Source organism: Delphinapterus leucas, chromosome 10 (assembly GCF_059928025.1).
Source record: "Delphinapterus leucas isolate spDelLeu-1000000601 "Yukka" chromosome 10, BTC_Dleu_Yukka2, whole genome shotgun sequence".
In the NCBI taxonomy this organism is placed as follows: domain Eukaryota; kingdom Metazoa; phylum Chordata; class Mammalia; order Artiodactyla; family Monodontidae; genus Delphinapterus; species Delphinapterus leucas.
The window spans coordinates 66,442,640-66,461,588 of record NC_143138.1 but is presented as its reverse complement, the minus strand read 5'-3'; the positions used below and the strand labels follow the sequence as shown (position 1 = coordinate 66,461,588).

The window sequence follows — 18,949 nt, the reverse complement described above, 5'->3', positions numbered from 1 at the left end:
CTGCCCTGCCCACCCACTGGCCTTGGAGGGAGGGCCTGTGATCATCTTACAGGCCTTCTCCTTCCCAGACCTCGGGGCAGTGGGACGGGAGGAAGCAGCAGATGCCCCTCTGTGCTGATGTCTAATACTGGCCTGGCACACAGCACATCTCCAACAGGCTTGCCACCCTCCGCCTCCCACTGAGGGTACTGAGGTGAGGAGAGTACAGGTCTGGCTCTGGGTTTGGGTCCTAGCAGCTGGCAGGAGCCAAGGGCAGTGGAGGGCCATGGACAGGAGTGGAGTGGGTCCTGGGCCCACCAGGTTCCCTAGAGGATCATGACAGGGGGCGCATGCTGACTGGATGTCAGGTGCTGCAGGCTCCGAGTCTTTTCTGCCTCCTGCCCTTCTCCTCTCTAAAGTGAAATGCAATTCAGCCACCTGTCCGCTCTCCTCCTCCCATGGCCCTGTACCACCCTCTGTCAAACTGTGCCCTCAGTCTGGCCCCAGCTCCCTCCACATCCCTGTCAGCCCACCGCTCTCTGAGGCTGCCAGACTCCTCTAAGGCCTCTCCAGCCCTATCTCTGGCTACCTGGCTTCCCAGTCAGGGCTTCCTAACATGTTCTCCATGGGGTCCTCCTCACCTGCCCGAGGCTCCACATTGCCTCAAGGTCCACATTGCCAGAAGCTTTGTCCTGGGTCCTACCATTGTCTCTAGCTCCCAGGCCTCTGGGTTTTATGGGCCACCCAAATCCCCTAAACACACTGGGGACTGACATCAGGCTTCTTACCTTTTACCTTGCCAAGAAACTACATAAAAGCCTCCCACCTACTTTCACCATATGTCATAAAGGAAATGATAATGTGTCCCCAAACCTCAGGACGAAGGGTGGCCTTTGATGGAATGGAATAAATTTCCCTCCTTGAACTCCTCACTCTGTTGTCTGTCTTTTGTCATTTGGTCTCACACCATGAGTGCCCATCATGGCGTGGCCCCCCCACGGCCAGCCCATAGGACCTCTGTGCCGACCCTAGCACGGAGCCAAGACCACCTGCCTCTCTGACGTGCCTTCCCTGCCAGCCCAGACTCCTGATCCCACCCCCACCCCTCTGGCCTGCATACCCCAGGGCTCTCCACAACCCAGACTCACCTCCACAACCCCACCCCGACGCCTCACCTCTCTCCTCTCTGCATCACACTCAGAAAACGGGTAAATATACCTCCCAGTGCCTCTGGCTCCTAGGCGGTCTCCCCAGGGCCACCGTGCAGTCACTTTCTTCAGTCCATCTGCCCATATTCTGCCTAGGAAACTTTCTAAGATACCCATCTTGTCCTGTCTCACCTGCCTGAAACACCCAGGAGCTCCAAGGGCCTTTGAGAAAATCCCAACCCCCTCTTGGCCTGGCACTCAAAGTCCTTGGTGTCAGTCCCTTGCAACCTCCATCTTCCTAACATGCCGGCCACCTCTCACAGTCCTGGGACATCATTGGCAACTAAAGCCACAGATGAGGGTAAGTTTAGACTCCAGGAGCCCCTATCTAGGGCAGCAGACAGGTGTGTAAACAGATTTGCTGAGGGCCAGATAGGGGCATGGGACAAGATGAGGCAGAGAGCACGCTGCAGCCCACTGGAATGGGCCTTGAATGGTAGTCCAAAGGGCTTTGGCTTCCTGTGGGGCAAGGGAGCCAGACCGGGGCTGGGGAGTGGGGAGCAGCCCAGCCAGGTCAGTGCTATGGTTTTCTCAGGAAACATCCAAAGAAGAGATTTGGAGTAGGAGGGGCCCAGGCTGGAGGGGAGAGCTGAGGAGGCCTGATGGGGGAGGTGGCAGGGACTGGACTAGATACGGGCTGTGAAGAGGCAGTGCTAGGGTGAGGCTGAAGTTTCTAGCAGGGTCTAGATGGCTGTGGTGGCCCAAGTGTGTGTGTTTTGCCCAGGATGTCCTTGCTGGGCTGCGGGCTCCACCGGATGTGCATCGAGATGTGCATCCGTTCCTCGACTCCTAGCTCTGGGCCTCTGGAGCTGGAGGCGACTCCACCCCCACCCCAGGAGACGCCCCTCCCTGTGGGGCCCCCCAGGCTAGGCAGAGACCCCTGTCCCACCCTGGACCAGCCCCTGTGCCCATACCTGGCTACCCAGTCCCCCCTGGTGCTGGTAGAGGGAGAACCTCTCTTTGGCAGACTCCTCGGCGGTGGGGCTGAGGGGCTTAGGGTCAGACAGGGACCGCTGCAGGGTCTTCATGGGGCGCGGCAGCGTCTGCTGGCGGAGAGCGCTGTCAGCCGTGAAGTGCTTCTGGGGACTCACGTGAGCCTTGTTCAGCCTCTCACTGGAAGCAAAGGAGGTGTCCAGGAGCCGGTGTGGGGACAGGGGTGAGACTGGTGAGTAGAGGACCTGGGGGGACTTGGGAGGCTGGCGGCTCACAAGCTGTGAGAGAGACTCCGGGGGCAGGTGGGCCTGGTATCCAATCTCCAAGGGATCCGGCTTCTTTTTTTCAAATCTGCCCAGGGGCCCTGGGGTGACGATCTGGATGCCAGGCAGGTAGGGGCTGATGGCAGTTGGCCCTACAAGCTGCGGCCCGGCCACACCCTGGGCCTGCCCATCCGGCTCCGTCTGGCAGGCCAGGCTCTCCCCACGCCCAGTCTTCTCTGGCGCCGATATGTACCTGACGATCTCCACCTTGGGGTCGGTGGCAGCTGTGATGTGGATGGCTGGAGAGACTCTGGGCAGCTGGTCAGGCTCTGTCTGCACGGAGCAGTCGCTGATGGTCTGGATGCCCACGCTGCTCATGGCCCTCATGGCGGGGGCGGCAGTGGATGATGAGGCAGTAGCATCGTGCTTGCTGTCGGAGCCAGAGTCTGAGTGGCGAGAAAGACGGGACCTGCGGCGGCGCACTGGCTGCTCCCACTCGGCACTGTCCTCGTCGTCCGTCTGCACGCTGCAGTCAGCACTCCGCCGTGCCCGGCGCCGCCGGGTCAGGAGATAGCGGCCCTCTCCATCCTCATCGTCCGTCTGCACGCTGCTGTCTGCAATCCTCCTGACCACACAGGGCTCAGGCCCTGACTCTGGCTCGCACACGTCCCGCAGGCGTGGCATGGAGTGCCGTTTCTTGATGCCACTGCGGCCTGCCTCCCACTGCTCCTCAGTCTGCAGTGACATGTCCGAGGCGGAGCTGGGCAGACCCCGGTGCAGCACGGGCTCACGAGGCTGCCCAGGCCCCTCAGGCCCAGGCACGGCAATGAAGGCTGTGTGGGTCAGGGGTGGCCAGTACTGGCCATTCTGAGCCAGCTCTGTGGCAGCTGGGGGAGGCCCTCGACCAGGTGCCTCACAGGCCACAGGGAAGGGAGCCTTCTGCCGCTGCTTCTGTTCCTCCAGTTGCTGCTGCAGCTGCTGCTGCAGCTGCTGGATCTGCTCCAGCTGCAGACGCTGCTGTGCTAGCTGCTCCCGCTGCAGTGCGAACTGAGCCTGCCGTTCCTCCTGCTGCTGCTGCAGCACATGGTGCTTGATGGTCTGCAGCTCCTGCAACTCCCGCTGCACCAGCAGCTGCTCTTCCTCGCGGTGCCTCTGCAGCTCCACACGCTCCCGCTCCAGCTCCTCCTGCAGCCGCAGCTGCCGCAGCTTTTCTAACTCCACCCGCTCTCGCTCCAGCTGTAGCAGCTGCTCCTGCTGCTTCCGCTGCCTCTCCTCCTGTGATGCTTCCTCCTTCTCGAGCCCTGGCCGGCTGAGGGCCCCACTGCTGCCCCCAGGAGCAGCATCTACTGGCGGCTTCTGGCCAGCCGCTGGGGCTGGGGCTGGGGCTGCTACAGCCTCCTTGACAGCAGCAGGGGTGGCTGTGGAAAGAGGCTCTTCCCGAGCAGCCCCTGCTGGCAGCTCTGGCCTTGGTGGGCCCCCAGCCCCTGGGGCCTTGGCAGCAGCAGGCTTCCCCAGGTAGACAGGACCCTCAGCAGGTGGAACGCTGGAAGCAGTGGGGAATCTACTTGGTACAGGATATCGGTACAGCCCTGTGGGCCCAAGAGGTACCCGGGGGGCAATCATGGGCATGCGTGTCAGGCTGGCGAGTGGCACGGCTGTGACTCCTCCGGATGCATAAGGCCTGTACATGCCACCACGCACCATGGGCCGCAGTACTGAGGCAGGCTGGGTGGTGATGGGCAGTGTTGCAGCAATTGGAGTGTTGATAGTCGAGTAGATCATGCCGTCGGCTGCACGCACAGTGGCTGTGGATGGCAGCAGCTGTCTGATTGCTGTTCCCTGGGCTGCTGTAGGCCTGTACTGGGCCAGGTTCCCAGGACTCGGGTGGCCCTCCGGGAAGGTGGGGTTCCCAAGGAGGCCAGGTCTGAGGGGAGCCAGACCTTGTGGGGCACTGAGCCCCGGCTGGGGCTGATACTGCATGAGGTCGGGGCCACCACCACCGCTGCCACGCCGCCCTCCATACTGGTCCATGGAGTTGAGGGCAGCACACATACGGCTGATCTCACGGGCCGTGGTGGCGCTGTACTGGGCCAGGCTGGCCTCCTGGAATCCAGCTGCATCTCCCCGTGGGCCATACCTGTGGTCTGAGTAGATGTTTGACACTGAGCTGTAGCGCCGCATGGGAAGCGGGTGAGTCAAAAGGTCTGTGGGATGACGTAGGTCTGTGAATGAACCATACTGCAAGCCCTGCCCAAGGTAGCGTCCATCTGCAAAGCCCAGGCTGTAGGAGTGCTTCAGTGAGCTGAGGTCCATGGCCGAGTCTCGTCCAGGGCCCTGGAAGAGGTGACCAATCCTGTGGGTGTGGTAGTTGAGGCCAGCCTCAGCCAAATTGGTGTCGGACATAGAGGAGTACAGCCTGCCAGGGAGGCCCTGTGGGTAGGGCCTCTGCTCCTCATGGGGCCCAGGCCCCCCGACCACCTGTGTCCGGTAGGTGGGGGCCTCGGGAGGCTCAGTGTCCCGGGGACTGTAGAAGGGGCTGCTGCTTTGGCTGGGTGGGGCAACATCTGCCACACTCTTCTCAGGTGCACTGGGGGTAGGGTGAAAGGTACCTGTACAGCTACTGCCAAAGGGGAACTTGTAGACCATATCACAGCACGCCAGCTGGCTCTCGGGCCTCATCCCAGTGAGGTCCAGGGCACCTGCCGGCTCCTCTGGGAGCAGTGTGGTCACAGTGCCTGCTGTGCCTTCTCCCATCTGCACCACCACTGTATGTGGCTTCCTGGCACCTGGCAAGGCGTGTGACCGCAGCTCTGCGGGGGTGGCCCGATGGGGTTCGGAACCAGGCTCTGGCACTGGGCCTGACTTGAGGCCAACACTCTGGGCAGTGCCCACCTGAGTGATCAAAACATCCCTTCTGGCCAGAGGTGCCACCTGGTTGGGCAGGTTATACCTGGCAAACTTGGCCTCCCTGGGTCTTCCTCGGGGCCCGCCACGGTAAGGGGCTGTCTGGACTGCCTGTTCTACCTGCTTGACCTGGGCCAGGCACACGGGGCTACCTGCACCCTGGCCAAAGTCCAGTCGGCTCTGGAAGGGGTCTCCATAGACCACAGGCTGCTTCTGCTGAGCCATGAGCACAGATGAGGCCATGGTGATGCTCACGGTGGTGGCGGTGCTGAGGAAGGCATGGGTCTGCTCCTGGGCATTGAGGTTGATAACCAAAGGCTGTACAGCGGTCGACTGCCGTCCTGGGATTGGATCCAGAGCAAGGCCGTACTTCCTCGCTTCCACAGCAAGAGAGGTCAGGTCCATGCCCTGGTCAGTGAGGATGATGGGCGTGGGCTTGACGGCTGTGCGAAGGTCTACCACGGCACTGCCAGGGGGCCTGGGGCCGGGCTCAACCCTTGACGTTCCAGGGACAGAGGAGATCCGGCACAGGGAGATGTTCTCAGCAGGGAGGGCGCCCCAGCTGTATAGTGCCAGGGGCCCATCTGCACCAGCACTGGCTGCCCGCGGGAAGCCAGGTGGCCCAGGTGGCTCTGGGGGCAGCGGAGGTGTTGTCTGGCTGTAGCTGTGGCTGGTGGGCTGGGTTTCAATGGGTGAGCACACTGGGGAGGTGGAGGCACTGGCATGGACCATCTTGGTCTGGCTGGAGGCATCTGACCCCAGTGTGATGACCATAAAGGGGGCATCCTGAGGGGACTGCTGCCGTACCAGGCGAGGCGTGCTGGGTCGGTGTGGCGTCTGTGTGCCCTGAGCCACCGTGGGTGTCGGGGTGGGGGCACCAGGGCTCCGTGGCATGTCCAAGGCAGGGGTCAGGCTTGGCGTCTGTGTAGAGAACTCTGCTGTGGCCCTTGGGCCCAGCTTGCCAGGGGAGAATGTGGGACTCTCTGAGGGAGAAGATGGAGAGAGAGGGGGGCTGGAGCCTGCAAAGTAGGAATATCCCCGGGAGGTCTGTGGGGTGCCACTCTCGCCATCACTCACACTCAGGGGCTTCTCTCTGGCAGCCCGTCCACTGACAGCAGGGCCACGGGGGGCCTGGGGTAGCTCCTCAGTTTGAGACCCATAGTTTGCAGTGGTTGGGCTCTGTCCATAGCTGTGGCCAGTGGAAGAGAGCAAAGGGCTGCGCTCAGAGCCTGCCAGGGAAGTCGGAGTCATGTACCCTCGTGGCAGGCCAGCTGGACAAGGAGCCGCAGCTGTGGAGGCTGGTGTCCCAGGGCCCTGGGCAAAGGTTATGCCTACTTCCTTGGAGGCAGAGCTGGGGGAGGCAGGAGAGCTGTGTAGCTTGAGGGGGTCCTGAGGCTCCTTTGCAAAATGCTGAGTAACACGGACATCGGGAATGACTCGGCCCCCACTGCTGTCAGAGGAGGTGGAGGTGGAGAAGGACACAGGGGCGGCGAGCTGGGTGGGACTGGTACCAGGGGTAAGTGGGCCGCCATTTTGTTTCATTGGGTCCATGTACGCACTCTCGGCATTCAGAAACTGCTTCTCCTTCTTCTTGTCCTCAGCAAAGGCCAGGTCCCGTGAGGAGGCCTGATGCATGCGGGCAATGCTTTGTGACGTCTGAAGGATCTCCTGGTACACGGCTGCTCCCAGGCTGGCTGGCGTGCCCTCCGAGGCCGGCTGAGCAGCCCCACCATAGTCATGGTCTGGGGTGTCCTGGTATTCAAAGGAACCCTGGCCCCGGGGGCCTACGGGCTGAGAGGGGCCACCATGGGGCCCACGGCCCCCTGCTGCCTGGCCTTGTTGCCGCTGGAGCAGCTCGGCCTTCCGCATCATCTCCTCATAGGCCTCCTCAGCGCTCTTGAGGGGCCGGCCGGAACTGGGAGTGGTGGTGCTGCCCAAGGGTGTCTCGGTTGGAGAGTAGAGGGACATGAAGGTGGGCAGGTTGTACTCACTGCCTGACTTGTAGAGCCGAGGGGGGCCCCCATCCAGGGCTTCAGCCTCCGAGTCAAGGGAGGGTGAGGGCGAGTATTCGGAGCAGGAGGAACGATGTAGCTCCTCCATCTCGGCCGCCTGCCTCAGCTCCTCTGTGGGGGAGGCATCCTCAATGGGTGACAGGTTGCTGGGGGGGGTCTTGGAGCGCTCACGCCGCCGCTGGGCCCGCAGCTCCTCCTTGTCACGCCGGGTCTTGCGGGCCGTGCTGCGGATGCGCTGCTGCTCCACCTCCCGCATCTTCTCCTGCTCGCGCAGCAGCTCCTCCTCTTCCCGCAGCTCCTCCTCCTCTGAGGAGTCCTCGATGGTGGGCAGCAGGGGCCCATGCGAGCGGTGCCGGGCCTTGCGCTGCTGCTTGGCTTCTTCCAGCCGCTGCCGGCGGCTGGGGCTGCTGTCACTGTCCTCCTCCAGCGAGGACAGGGAGGTGGGCGAGGTGCCCGAGGTGTAGCTGGGTGTGGAGGCTGGCAGTGTGGAGGAGTGCTCCCCGCGGGAGCGGTCCTCAGGCGAGCCCGTCAGGCTCTCCATCTCCAGCTCGGGCTCCCGGTCCAGGCTGGAGTCAGGGCCTTGTCCCAGGTCCAGCTCATGGCCGTAGCTGCCCGTGCTATTGAGCTCGATGGTCTTGAAGCGGCGGAGCCCGCCCTGCAGAGCCCCAGTGCCTTCTGCAGCCTCTGCTGGGCCTCCCTCAGAAAGCAGCTCCTCATAGCCTGCGGTGGCGTTGTGGGGCAGGCGCCTCTTGGGCAGCGCTCCCTGCTCTTGGCTGGGCTCGGGCCTGGGCCGGGGGCTGCCCTTCTGGGAGCCATGTTTGACGGGGCCGTGCCTGTGGGGGGCAGCGTCATCCTCCTCCAGGTTGTCTTCTTCGGCACTCATCTCCAGGATCTGCCGCCTCATGAACTCCTCATCAGTCAGTTCTGCTGCCCGGGATGGGGGCTGGGGCGGAAGAGGGGACAGGCCACCCTCACTGCTGTCCTCCACGTAGTCGTGCCTCAGCTGGCTGCCGAAGTCATCTGAGGACTCAGCTGTGTCCTGCTGCTCCCTCCGGCGCCCCCACTCCAGAGAGTCTTCTTCCTCCAGGATATCCTCCAGCTCCTCATCCGAATTGAAGGCCTCGGGCATGATGGACAAGGAGTGGGGCCGCCGCTTCTGCTCCTCACCACTGCCATAGCGGGGCTTGCTCCGCTCACCACTGGGGGCCGGGCCCTGGGCCTCCAGCGAAGGCCTCATGCTGCTCCCCACCTTGTGGAGCTCAGAGGGGCTGGGCGGGCATGGCCCTGTCGCCCCTGCACTGTCCAGCTGTTCCACCTCCTGCTGCACAATGCCTGTGATCTCACTCTGGGAGCTGGAGACACCATCGGAGGAATAGCCTGTGTCGCTGAGGCTCTGCGGGCTCCGAGACAGGTCCTGAGAGTAAGGCTTGCCCACCGGCTCCTGCAGCAGGGTGAGAAGCAGACACTGACTCCCCATGGCAGATGGCTCGTGGGGGGAGTCCAGCCCTCTCCATCAACCCAGGGCCCTGGGGAAGGGTAACTCCACCTCCCGGGGGATCAGGGCCCACCACCCACTCCATTGCTCTGGTCTTGAATAACCTGCAGGTTCCATGTCAAACCCCAAGCAGCCCTAGGTTCTCAAAGAGAAATTTTACTAAATCTACTGGTAGCAGAACCCAGCAAAGTATCCGATAAGGTGTCAGACACAGGATCGGCCTAGAACTCACAGGCTCTAGGCCCTCTAGGGCCTCATCTAGGCGTCCCTGCTGTCCTCTGTGGCCCCAAAAGGCCTGTCCCAGGTCTACATCCCAGTCCAGCAGGGAGTTAAGCCATTCTCTAGATTGCCCTGCCTGAAAGCTAGGATCCCTGGGAAGTAAATGAGACTGACCTCCGCCTCCCCGCCCTTGGGGGCTTCTGGAACCCCCGCCTTGACGACGGGGGTGGCAGGTTCAGTCCTCCGCACCCCAGCCTTTGCTTTAGGAATCCCAGGGGGCAGGGTAGTCTCTGGAAGTGGCTTCAGCACCGGCTCAGCTTTAGCTGGGACTCCTGTCTTCTTTTCCTGGGCACTGCTCGGGGTCCTGATGGGTTCAGAAGCCCTGAGGGGCTTGGCTTGGGGACTAGCCTTGGTAGGAAGGGGACTGGCCTTGGTGGGCAGGGGACTGGCCTTGGCAGGCGGGGGACCTGATGGCTGGCCCAGCCCCGGTGGCCCTTTCTGCTTCGGAGGGGCTGTTCCAGCTGCACGGTGAGGGGCCCCTACAGGGGGCTGCTGTGAGGTGGGCAGGGTCAGTGGGGTCGGCTCTCCCAGGCTGCCCTCCAGCAGCCGCTTAGTTTGGCAGTTCAGACAGAGCCACTCGGTTTTCTGTACGGAAACGAGAGAGGAGGGGTTTGATGAAAATCACAAAGACACTTAAGTACTCAAAGATTATTCCTGTGACTATTTCTGTAAACTTAAGGAGGAGAAAATCTCCCAAAGCACGACACTAAAGGCACGAGGAGAAAAAGACTGATAGGTTTGTTGCCCCCAAATGACAGATGCCCCATCCTTCAGAGGCATATGTAGAGTTAAAAAGACAAACCCAAAGGAAGGGTCGCTTCCTTACCCCATAGAGAGCTTTTCACTTGGCCTGAAAAGGAGGAGAACCTGTATGAGAGGGGAGGCTACAAAAGTAGCACAGTGTCTGGAGAAGAGGGGGCACTGGGGACTCACCCCCAGGGCGTGAACAGCTTCTGGGAGGGGTGCAGAGTTCCCCAGGTGAGAGCTCCCGCAGACCAGGAACAGCATCAGGCAAGGAGCACCTCCCAGAGGCACTGCCCCGCCCCAGCCTCCGAGCTCTCAGGCCTCAGATACCATCCTTCTCCACCCCCAACTAAGGGCTGTGCTGGGAGGGTGCAGGCTCATGGGGCCAGGGGAGGCTGTCTGGGGGAAGCCTTGCTTGGGGGTGGGGGATGGACCTGAGCAGTCCCTTCTGTTCACACCCCCCAACCCAAGTCACCTTGTCTTAGGCCAGCAAAGACGCCCAGGCAAAGGCCTCCTCCTGCTCCCCCGGCCTCTGGGCTGTTCTTCCGACGGGACCTGTGTGTGCCAGCCCTTGGGCCAGGGGCCCTGCTTCCTCCAGAGTTGGGCTGGGATCAAATCCTCAACCATCAGTCCACCAGTTTCAGGATTACCCTCTCTGTGTCAGTCTAAGTGCTGGGGACTGGAGACATAGCCATGATTAAGACGGACACACAGGCTGGCATGCAGCCTTCTTGGAACCCAGAGCTCCAAAGAGGTCATTCTGAGTATGACATGGGCATCAATGGTGAATTTCCCAGAACACCAAAAACCAAGTCTAACTCCCCAGGTCCCACTGTCTGCACAGGGAGAGGGTCAAGCATCCCAAGCCCTGAGCAGGTGATTTCTGTAGCAAGTCAGAAGCTGGCAGGAGCATGTCTCCCAGGAGCCTCCTCCAGGGTCAGGGCTCCTCCTTGGCAAGACTTGAGGCCCTGTCCTGGCCCACGAGGGAGGGTTGGGCGGGGAATGAGAGTAACAGCACACACCTGTGCCTGCTCTCATCCCAGGGATGCAGAGCCTTGGCACCCCTACTGTCCTACTGTTGCACATCGGGGTGCCAAGACACTCAGGCTCCCACCAGCGGCTTGACCACTAGGATGGGGCATCAGGGGAACCAGAGGACACAGAACTACAAGGTCAAAGAGCCAGGGACAGGGCAAAGAGGTGGCCCTTGGCCCTCACCAGCCCACAGTGGGCCAGCATCCTCAGCACCCTTACCACACACACTGCCCCTAGGCCCAAGTGAGACCCTAGCCCACCTGGCAGAGCCTTGGAAGCATGGCACCTCCAGGATGCCTGCCCTCAGCCTGGCATCCACAGGCCACCATGGCAAGTACCATATCAATGATTCTGCCCTGATTTCCTGCCCACAAAGCTACACACCACATCTCTGCCCTGGGCCCCAGCAGAGGCCAGGTCAGGCGGGTGGCAGGGCCTTGGTGTTGATTGAGGGACAGGTCTGCTCCACAAGCTTGTTACTCAGGGCCTTGAGACTGCTTCCCTGAGACTGGAGCTCCAACTCTGCCTGGAGGTCCAATTCCACACACAGGTCCTGAGCAGAGGGGCTCAGCTATGGAGTGGGACCCTTCAGAGGTCCTGCAGGTACTCACCCTGTTCCTTGTAGGGCCTGGCTCTAGCACCACTGCTGACTCCCCTGGACCTTATCTGATGCTCTGTGTATCCCCCATACAAACTCCTATGAAGCAATGGGTGCTGGCCACTTGCTGGGCCTTGGGCTCACTTGGTGCCTAGGGAGAGTGCTGGATGGGCTGGGCCAGGAATCCCATCCACGTTCCCCCAGCATCACCTGAGGTCACAGTGGAACTCCCTCCATGTCAGAGAGGACTGTAAGGTGGCAAAATGATCCTAGAGAAGTGGGAGGGGTGTTAGTAAAGGCCCAGAGAGAGTTCTGGAAATGAGCGAACAGCCCCTTCCCTAGCCCCAGGATCGACATGATGGGGTTAGGATCTGGGCCTAGACAGTGGGCTGGCCCAAGGCAACACTGCCCTGACTCCACCTTGGGTCCATGCACACAGCCATCCAGGTTAGGCCTCTGAAGGTTCTGTCATCTACTTTGGCTCACCTTGCTGGCTTGGCAAACCTCCGACCTCCACCTCTGGCCTGCAGACCCCACCCCAGAAGCAACAGTCCAAATGAAGCAAGGGCACCTTGGAAGGGTGGCCTGGATGGAGGCGACAGACCTAATGCCAAGAGCTCAGAGGCAGCCCCTGCAGTGGCCTGCTTACCTGAGCCCAGAGGCCCAGCCCTCAGCAGAGCGTGTCAACTGTGGTCACATGCTCCCCGGGGTTTCGTTCCTTCCCACGCTTACTCACAGAGGCAGCCAGGCTGCAGAAGGGGCTGCCCAGCTGGCCCTCTTGCTCCTGGCTCTGCTATAGCAGGCAGTGAGGGAAGGAGGGAGGGAGGGAGGGCAGGCAGGAAGAGGCATGTGAGGTAAGAGCTAAAAATAAACAGCTGAACTAGCTGCTGGAGGCCCTTCCCCAGCCCTCTGGGGTTGGCGGGAGAAGGGTACAGGGCATTGGGGCCACTAGAGGTGGAGCCAGGGGAGACCTGGCCAAGGCTGGGGATGGGATGGGAGGCAGGCTGTGCCTGGGGGCTGGAAAGCAGCTGCAAACTGAGGCCCTGCCTCCTTTATTCACGTTGCTCTCATCTCTGCCCCTCACTTCATGCCCCCACCCCCACCCCGCTCCTTCATTCCCTGTTCATGCATTCCCTCTCCCCTTTTAGTGTTTACCCCCCTCATTCAATCATTCACTTGCACATTCTCTCTCATACTCTCCCTCATCCAGCCCCAGCCCTTGGGGAGCTGCTGCTCACTGGCCCCTTTTCCTATCCCCTTTGACAAGTGGGCAGGGGACGATCTGGGACCTGGGGGTGGACATGAGAGGCTCTGATGACCATTTCTGCCTTGCCTCCCTCTGTCCAGTTCCTTTCTGGGGGCAGGAAGGTAGGAATCCCCCAAGGGCTATCGCCACCTAATAACGGTGGGAGGCGTAGATGTGCATACCTTCAGATGGAGCTAGGTGGGTTCGGGGCGAGGCAGGGGAAGTGAGTTATCTGAGAGAGTTGGTAGGGTACCCCACAGGCGGGTGAGACCTGCTACCTTCCGGAATCACTGGCTGCTGTACCTCATGGGCCAAGAGAGCCCAGCGAGGCTGCATTGGAAGCTGGGCATCCTCCCTGCACTGTCTGACACAGCCTGAATGACCCTGCAGAACACAGTCTCTCTGCATGTGGAGCTGGCCTAGGTGTCCGTCTGGTTACAGCAACACCGGACTGGCTGCCTAGCCCAACATACCCCCAGCCCCACTGCCAGACCAGGGGCAGTGGATGAGAACTCCTGAGAAAAGGATGCCCAGAGGTTAAAAATAAAAGAGCCCAAGACTTGCACACTGGACCACAGGCATGGCCATCGCTGGTGCTGCTGTTCCTCTGCGGACCCTTGCTCTGCTCTTCCCTGTCCCCAGACATGCGTAGGCTCCCCTTTTTGGGACCTCTGCCTCCAATAAGAGGAATCGTCCCTGATTTCCCCAACATTTGCCTTTATGGTTGGGCTGTGCTCTCCTCATGCTCCAGCACCAAATGTGTCCATTCCCTGTGGCCATCCCTCATGAGATGAGGACCTTGCACTGGCCACGGGGTCAATTCATACCCAGGTAGTAGGGGCTGGTGGGGACTCTTTCTTTCCTGTACAGAGACCCTCTTTTAGGACACTCTGGTTCCAATCTCCTGGCTCAAGGGCTGACTGTGTGTTGGACCTCGCACAAGTATCTGAAGTATGGCATCTCACCTGGTTCTCACAGAAACCTAAAAGGGAGAACTATGGCCCCCAGTTCCACAAGGGAGGAAACAGGCCTCCCTGAGATCACTACCCCACAGGCAGACTGAAGCAGGTCTAGAGCAGAGGCAGCCCCCACCCCAAATAGGCCCAGCCCGTCCCACACATCACAGGTGCCAGGCCCTTTGCCCAGGGAGGCCTGACTTCTCAAGGCCACGGCTGGTATTTTGGCAATTATAATAAGATAAGAAACGGGCAGTGTTACTGTAACAACTCCAACTCCCCTAATTTCTTCACAAACTCTATTTTGAACCGAAAGCCAATTAAAAATTAAGCCAGAGGGTACTATTATCTTTCAAAAAGATAAATAGGTAAAAAATTTGGAATCAGCAACTGTTAATCATGAAATGACTCACATTTTATAGCACTATGGTTAATTTTTCAGAGAAAATTTCAAAGGGAAAAGGGATCTAGTCTTACTGCCTCCTCCACCGTATGCTCTGGACTCCCTCTTGAGAAAGAAGGTAAAAAGGTTTTTACAGCTCAGAGAGTTGGGGTAATTCCCACCCTGGCAGCCCAGACAGGTGGCTCCAGCCACAGGTGGAGCCACAGCAGGTCTAACAGGTCTAGGGGGGAGCTGGCCCTCCCTCAGGCCCCCAGCCTGCATGCAGACATGCCTCATGCTGTGCACAGAGACAGCCAGATGGAGAGAGACAGCCAAGGCAGACCTACCCCTCCACCTCCCTCCCAAGGCAGGATGTGTCTGGGCCACCTGCTGAAAAATCAGGAGCCTCTTACCAAGAACACACAGGGAAACACAAAATTGCTCTAAATGCCAAGTGGCCATTCACTGAGATGGGACCATGGCCTGGTTAAGAGCCTCAGCTGGGAAGGGCAGGGGAGGGGGACACACCAAGCACCAGCCCTTCCCCACCAGCCTCCCCAGGCTGCCAGCTTGCACCTCTGATGGATGATGGTGGCACAGTCTCATGGTGGGAACCACGGGAGGGGGCATGACGGCTGCCCATCCACACTTTCCCCAGGAGCAGCCACAGGCCCTCTGGGGATAGCAGCATTAACAAGCAGAGCCATGAGGAGAAAGGAGTCAGAGAAGCTGGGCCATCTTCTGACTGCTGTTAGGAGCAGGAGGCAGGGAAGCAGAAGCTGCGGGTAGGGAAGATCTAGGACCAGGACGCCCAGCAGCTTTGCCATCAGGCCCATGGAACCCACATATCCTGTGGAGGCAAGGGTGGCCCTGGCCAAGGAGGTGGCAGTGGGGCAGGACATGGAGACAGCAGGACATGGAGGGATTGGGGCAAGGGGCAACGCTAGCTACCGAGGGGCAGAAGCTCCAGGGGCCAGGGAGGCAACAACCAAGCCTCTAATGAGGGGCTGAGATCAGAATCCAGACCACTCACCCAGAGTCAGCATGTGACTGAGACACTCCTGTTTGGGCAGAATCAGCACTTCCCCTGGCCTGGCCAAGAGGGCGCTGAAAGGAACTGTCAGGAACATTTATACTCCTGGACAGAGACAGTTTTCCCCTCCTCTCTGCACATCCTGCTTAATGAGGAAATGTGGGCCCGGAGGTCCCTCAGGGACAAGGGTCCTCCAGGCTGGGCCAGCTCAACAGTCCAACAGGGTTCAGTGTCAGGCTGCCCCACCCGGCAGTGGGTGTGTGCCTGGCTCCGGACTGGAGCTCCTCTGGCCCTGTGGTGACCCCTTGGTGCCCCCTCACCTCTCTGGGCAGCCAGGCCAGCCATCCTCCAGTGAGCCACTGGACCTAGGGCTTGGGGAGGTGGCAGTGAGGACCTGGAGGGCATCACATGAGGCATCACACGAGGAGGTCACTCATCTTGCTCAGGCTGCTCCTCCCTATATGTTGGAAAATATGGCCTGTGGCGGCCAAAGTAGTCTTCCTTATCACAGTGGGCTGCTCCCATGGAGGCCTGGCCCAAGGCAAGTCACAACAAGGCGCCACAGACACCGTGACTACAACCACACACTCCTCTGTTGTCTCTGGGCCAGCGGTGGTCTGCACTCCACACTCTGCCCAACCATCAGTCACATATAGCTTAGCCCAGGGGCCCCAAGACTCAGGTGGCTACCGTGTGCAGGAGGAGTGGGCTTGGCTTGACATCTCCTGATATGACACAGCTGGGGACACATCCACCTGCCAAGATGAGCCAATCATAGACCGCAAGGGCACACACGGAAGGGGACACACCCAGCTATGGGCAAGGCAGCCAAGGTAGGGGTCACATGGATGGCCCTGGGCAGGGCGGAGTAGATGAGGGCAGGGGCAGGAGCAGCCTTCCGGCCCAGGCTTGTCCTGCTCTGGCAGGGTGCCTCCGTACCTTCTGAACCTCCCAGGCTGGGCTCCAAGCTTCAAGAGAGCACCAGGCCTCCTGCTCCCTTCCACCCAGCTCTGCACGGGGCCCAGAACCCTCCTGTGGAAGAGGGACTGCAGAGAGACAGGCCCCAACCCCAGCACTCCCTCAAACTTCCCTCTGGGTAAGAAAAGCATCTCTGAGCATCCCCACAAACAGCCCCAAGGAGGGCTAGGCCCTGCCACAGGAAAGTATGTGGACCAAAGACTGTGGCTTTGACAAGCAGATATCAATACCCACGACCTCAGATGAGGGGATGAAGGGAGGACACTGCCTGGCTGAGCTGCCCCGCTGTAAGAAAGCCTTCTGCCCTGCCCTTGGCATGGGGGCACAGCCCTCTGCCTAACAGCCTTTCAACCCCTGTGAGGGTCACAGACTGAGGGCAGGGTACGACTTCAGGTTCTTCCTGCCTGCGCAGCGGGGGCTGGCATCATCCATGAGGGCCATGCCCATGATAGCCAGGAATGGGGAGGCCGGTTCAGGGCCTCCTGAACCTGGCTACCTCTGGGACCAGCCTCAGGGCACTGGTCAGCTGATCAGAGGCAGCGGGCACCATTACTCTGTCCACTGTGCCAGTTAATTCTCTGAGTGGAAGGACAGGCCCGGGGCAGGGACAGGTAAGGGAGCATAGACTCTCTGCAGCTGTGTAGGGGCAGCCCTGTGATTGCTACAGACCCCGATTTCTACAGTCCTTTCTGGTTCCCATGCCCCCCATCGCCCCAGGCCTTGGCCCCTCACCAAGGCCCAAAGGAACATGCCTGGTCCAGCTCTCTTACCTCCACCAGGTGGGGCGTCGGGTTGAAGCCACACAGGTTGCACACCTGCAGTTTGCATGTGGTGCAGGTGTTATAGTTGGCGGGGCCCTTGCTGTCCACGTTGAGCTCAGCTTGGCACAGTGGGCAGGTGGCCCTTTCCTTAGGCATGGTCTTTGGCTTGGCAGCAGCCTTGGCCACTGCCTGGTGTTCTGCTCTGCCATGCTTTGGACTGGTTGTTCCCCCAGTTCTTGCCAGGGCTCCAGGCCCTGATCCAGGACCTGTTTTAGCTCCAGGCTCAGTTTTGGCTCCAGGTGCTGGCCCAGACCCGGGCCCTGAGCCTGGAGGTCTTGGGCCAGCCTGCTTGCTGGCATCGCTGAAGACGATCTTGGGCGGTCCCTTGCTGGGGGCAGCCTGGCCCTGGGGGTCGGCCTCAGGCTGCACAGACATGAGGGTGCTCGCCTGGGTCAGCAGCGATGCACCAAGGCCAAAGAGCTTCCCAGTGAGGCCCTCCTGGGTCGGCTCAGCAGCACCAGGCCCAGAGGGCGCTGTGGTGGCACTTTTGGCCGGGGCCTCTCCTGCAGGTGGCCTGGGCTCAGCTGTGGAACGCTTGATGGGGAGAGGGGGCTGAGGAGACACCCTCCCCACCTCCAGAGGGGCAGCTGCTTGGGCAGGCCCCGGCACTGAGGTGGCTCTGGCTGTCTCAGCCTGGCGGGGGCCAGGCTGTGGTCCCCCTGGACCCCATGATCTCTCTTGCTCCGGCTTCCCCAGGGGCTGTTTGGCTGGGGAGTGGACCGGAGACAGGGCTGGGGAGTGCAGCTGCTGCTGGCTCTTGGAGCGAGGCGCAGTGGTCATGTCCATCCCTAGAGCCCTCTGCATCTGGCAGTTCAGACAGAGCCACTCCTTCACCTGAGGAGGAAGCATCATGGTCATCAGGGTGGTCAGGACTGGGGGTGCCCATGGTCCAGGTCATTGCAGCCCACAGCAGCCAGGGCCAGCTCCTAACACAGGCAGGGGAACCAAGCCCGGCTCCGGTGTTTCTGGGCTGCCAGGAGGTGGGCTGAGGGACAGATAGCACTGCCCTGCCCTCTAGGAGCTGCCAGGTGCGTGGAGCTGAGCAGAGGCAGTCACACGCTCCCCACCCGCAACTACCAAAACACTGCCTGCCAGACTGCCTGCCAGGGTCCTCCCCACGCCACTGGCTGTACCTCAGACCTGCGTACATCATCCATGTCCACATCCCGCCTCACCAATCCACGCTCCCATCCTCCTGGGTGGATGATCCCAAAAGCCTCCAACTGGTCACTTTCTTTCCCCTGCTGCCCCCTTCAGGCTGTTTCCACACAGCCGCCAGAGTGACCTTTTGAAATATAAAACAGGAAGGAAAGCATGGCCCTAGAACAGTGCCTGGTATGCGATAGGTACTCAATAAAAACTTGCAGAATGAATAAAGAAGTGAAGAGTAATAGGTACGAGAGGGAGGCACAGAAAATAAAAAGAAACCATGATTCCTGTCCTAGAGGAGCTTAGAGTCTAGTTGAGGAGACAAGATATAAATGAGCAATCTTGAGAGCAAAATAAGTGAGGGCAAAGTAATGCAATGTAAGTGACGTAAGTAGAATAAAAATACCTTTTGCTTTCTTAAGGAAGAGAAATTTTTTTAAAGAAAATGGGATAATTTGTGCCTCCAGAATAAACAAGGCATGTGTTGCTGTTCCCATGATGGACGTGTAGTTTCTCTCTGTCATTAACTCCTCCCTAGGACAGCAGGCTCATGACTCAGGTTGGGCCAATCACTGGTTGCAGCTAGGGGTGCAGGGATGGGCATGTGACCTTGCAAACAGGGCCAATCAGAGCCCTTCCATGTTACTGGGTGAGTGAACAACAGGAGATAGGCTCACTCATCAGAAGGACGTAGCCTTGGAGTGGTCAGTAGCCTTCTTGCCCAACATGCAGAGAGGCACTAAGGATGAAGTCAAGAGACAGTTGGAAGCGGAGGTAAGACAAAGAGGAACGAGCAAAACTGATGACTTTATTCAATTCCCTGGATCCAGCTCTGCCTTAAGTCTACCCTCGGACTTCCAGTTACGTGAGCCAATATCATCTTCCTCCAAAAATCCACATACAAATCAGAGAATGTCATTTACAGGCTCAAACC

At 60.0% G+C, this 18,949-nt stretch overlaps 1 protein-coding gene across 3 annotated transcripts in view; it reads right to left on the bottom strand.

Moving 5' to 3' along the window:
• BSN (bassoon presynaptic cytomatrix protein) overlaps positions 1–18,949 on the bottom strand; it is a 93,333-nt gene that overhangs the window by 13,232 nt on the left and 61,152 nt on the right. For all 3 annotated transcript variants that reach the window (XM_089919331.1, XM_089919330.1, XM_089919332.1), the window contains 3 exons: positions 16,816–17,700; positions 9,188–9,658; positions 2,102–8,740 (listed from right to left, as the gene is read on the bottom strand). In XM_089919331.1, the coding sequence (XP_089775457.1) occupies positions 2,102–8,740; positions 9,188–9,658; positions 16,816–17,700 (7,995 nt within the window). The remainder of the gene's footprint in view (positions 1–2,101; positions 8,741–9,187; positions 9,659–16,815; positions 17,701–18,949) is intronic.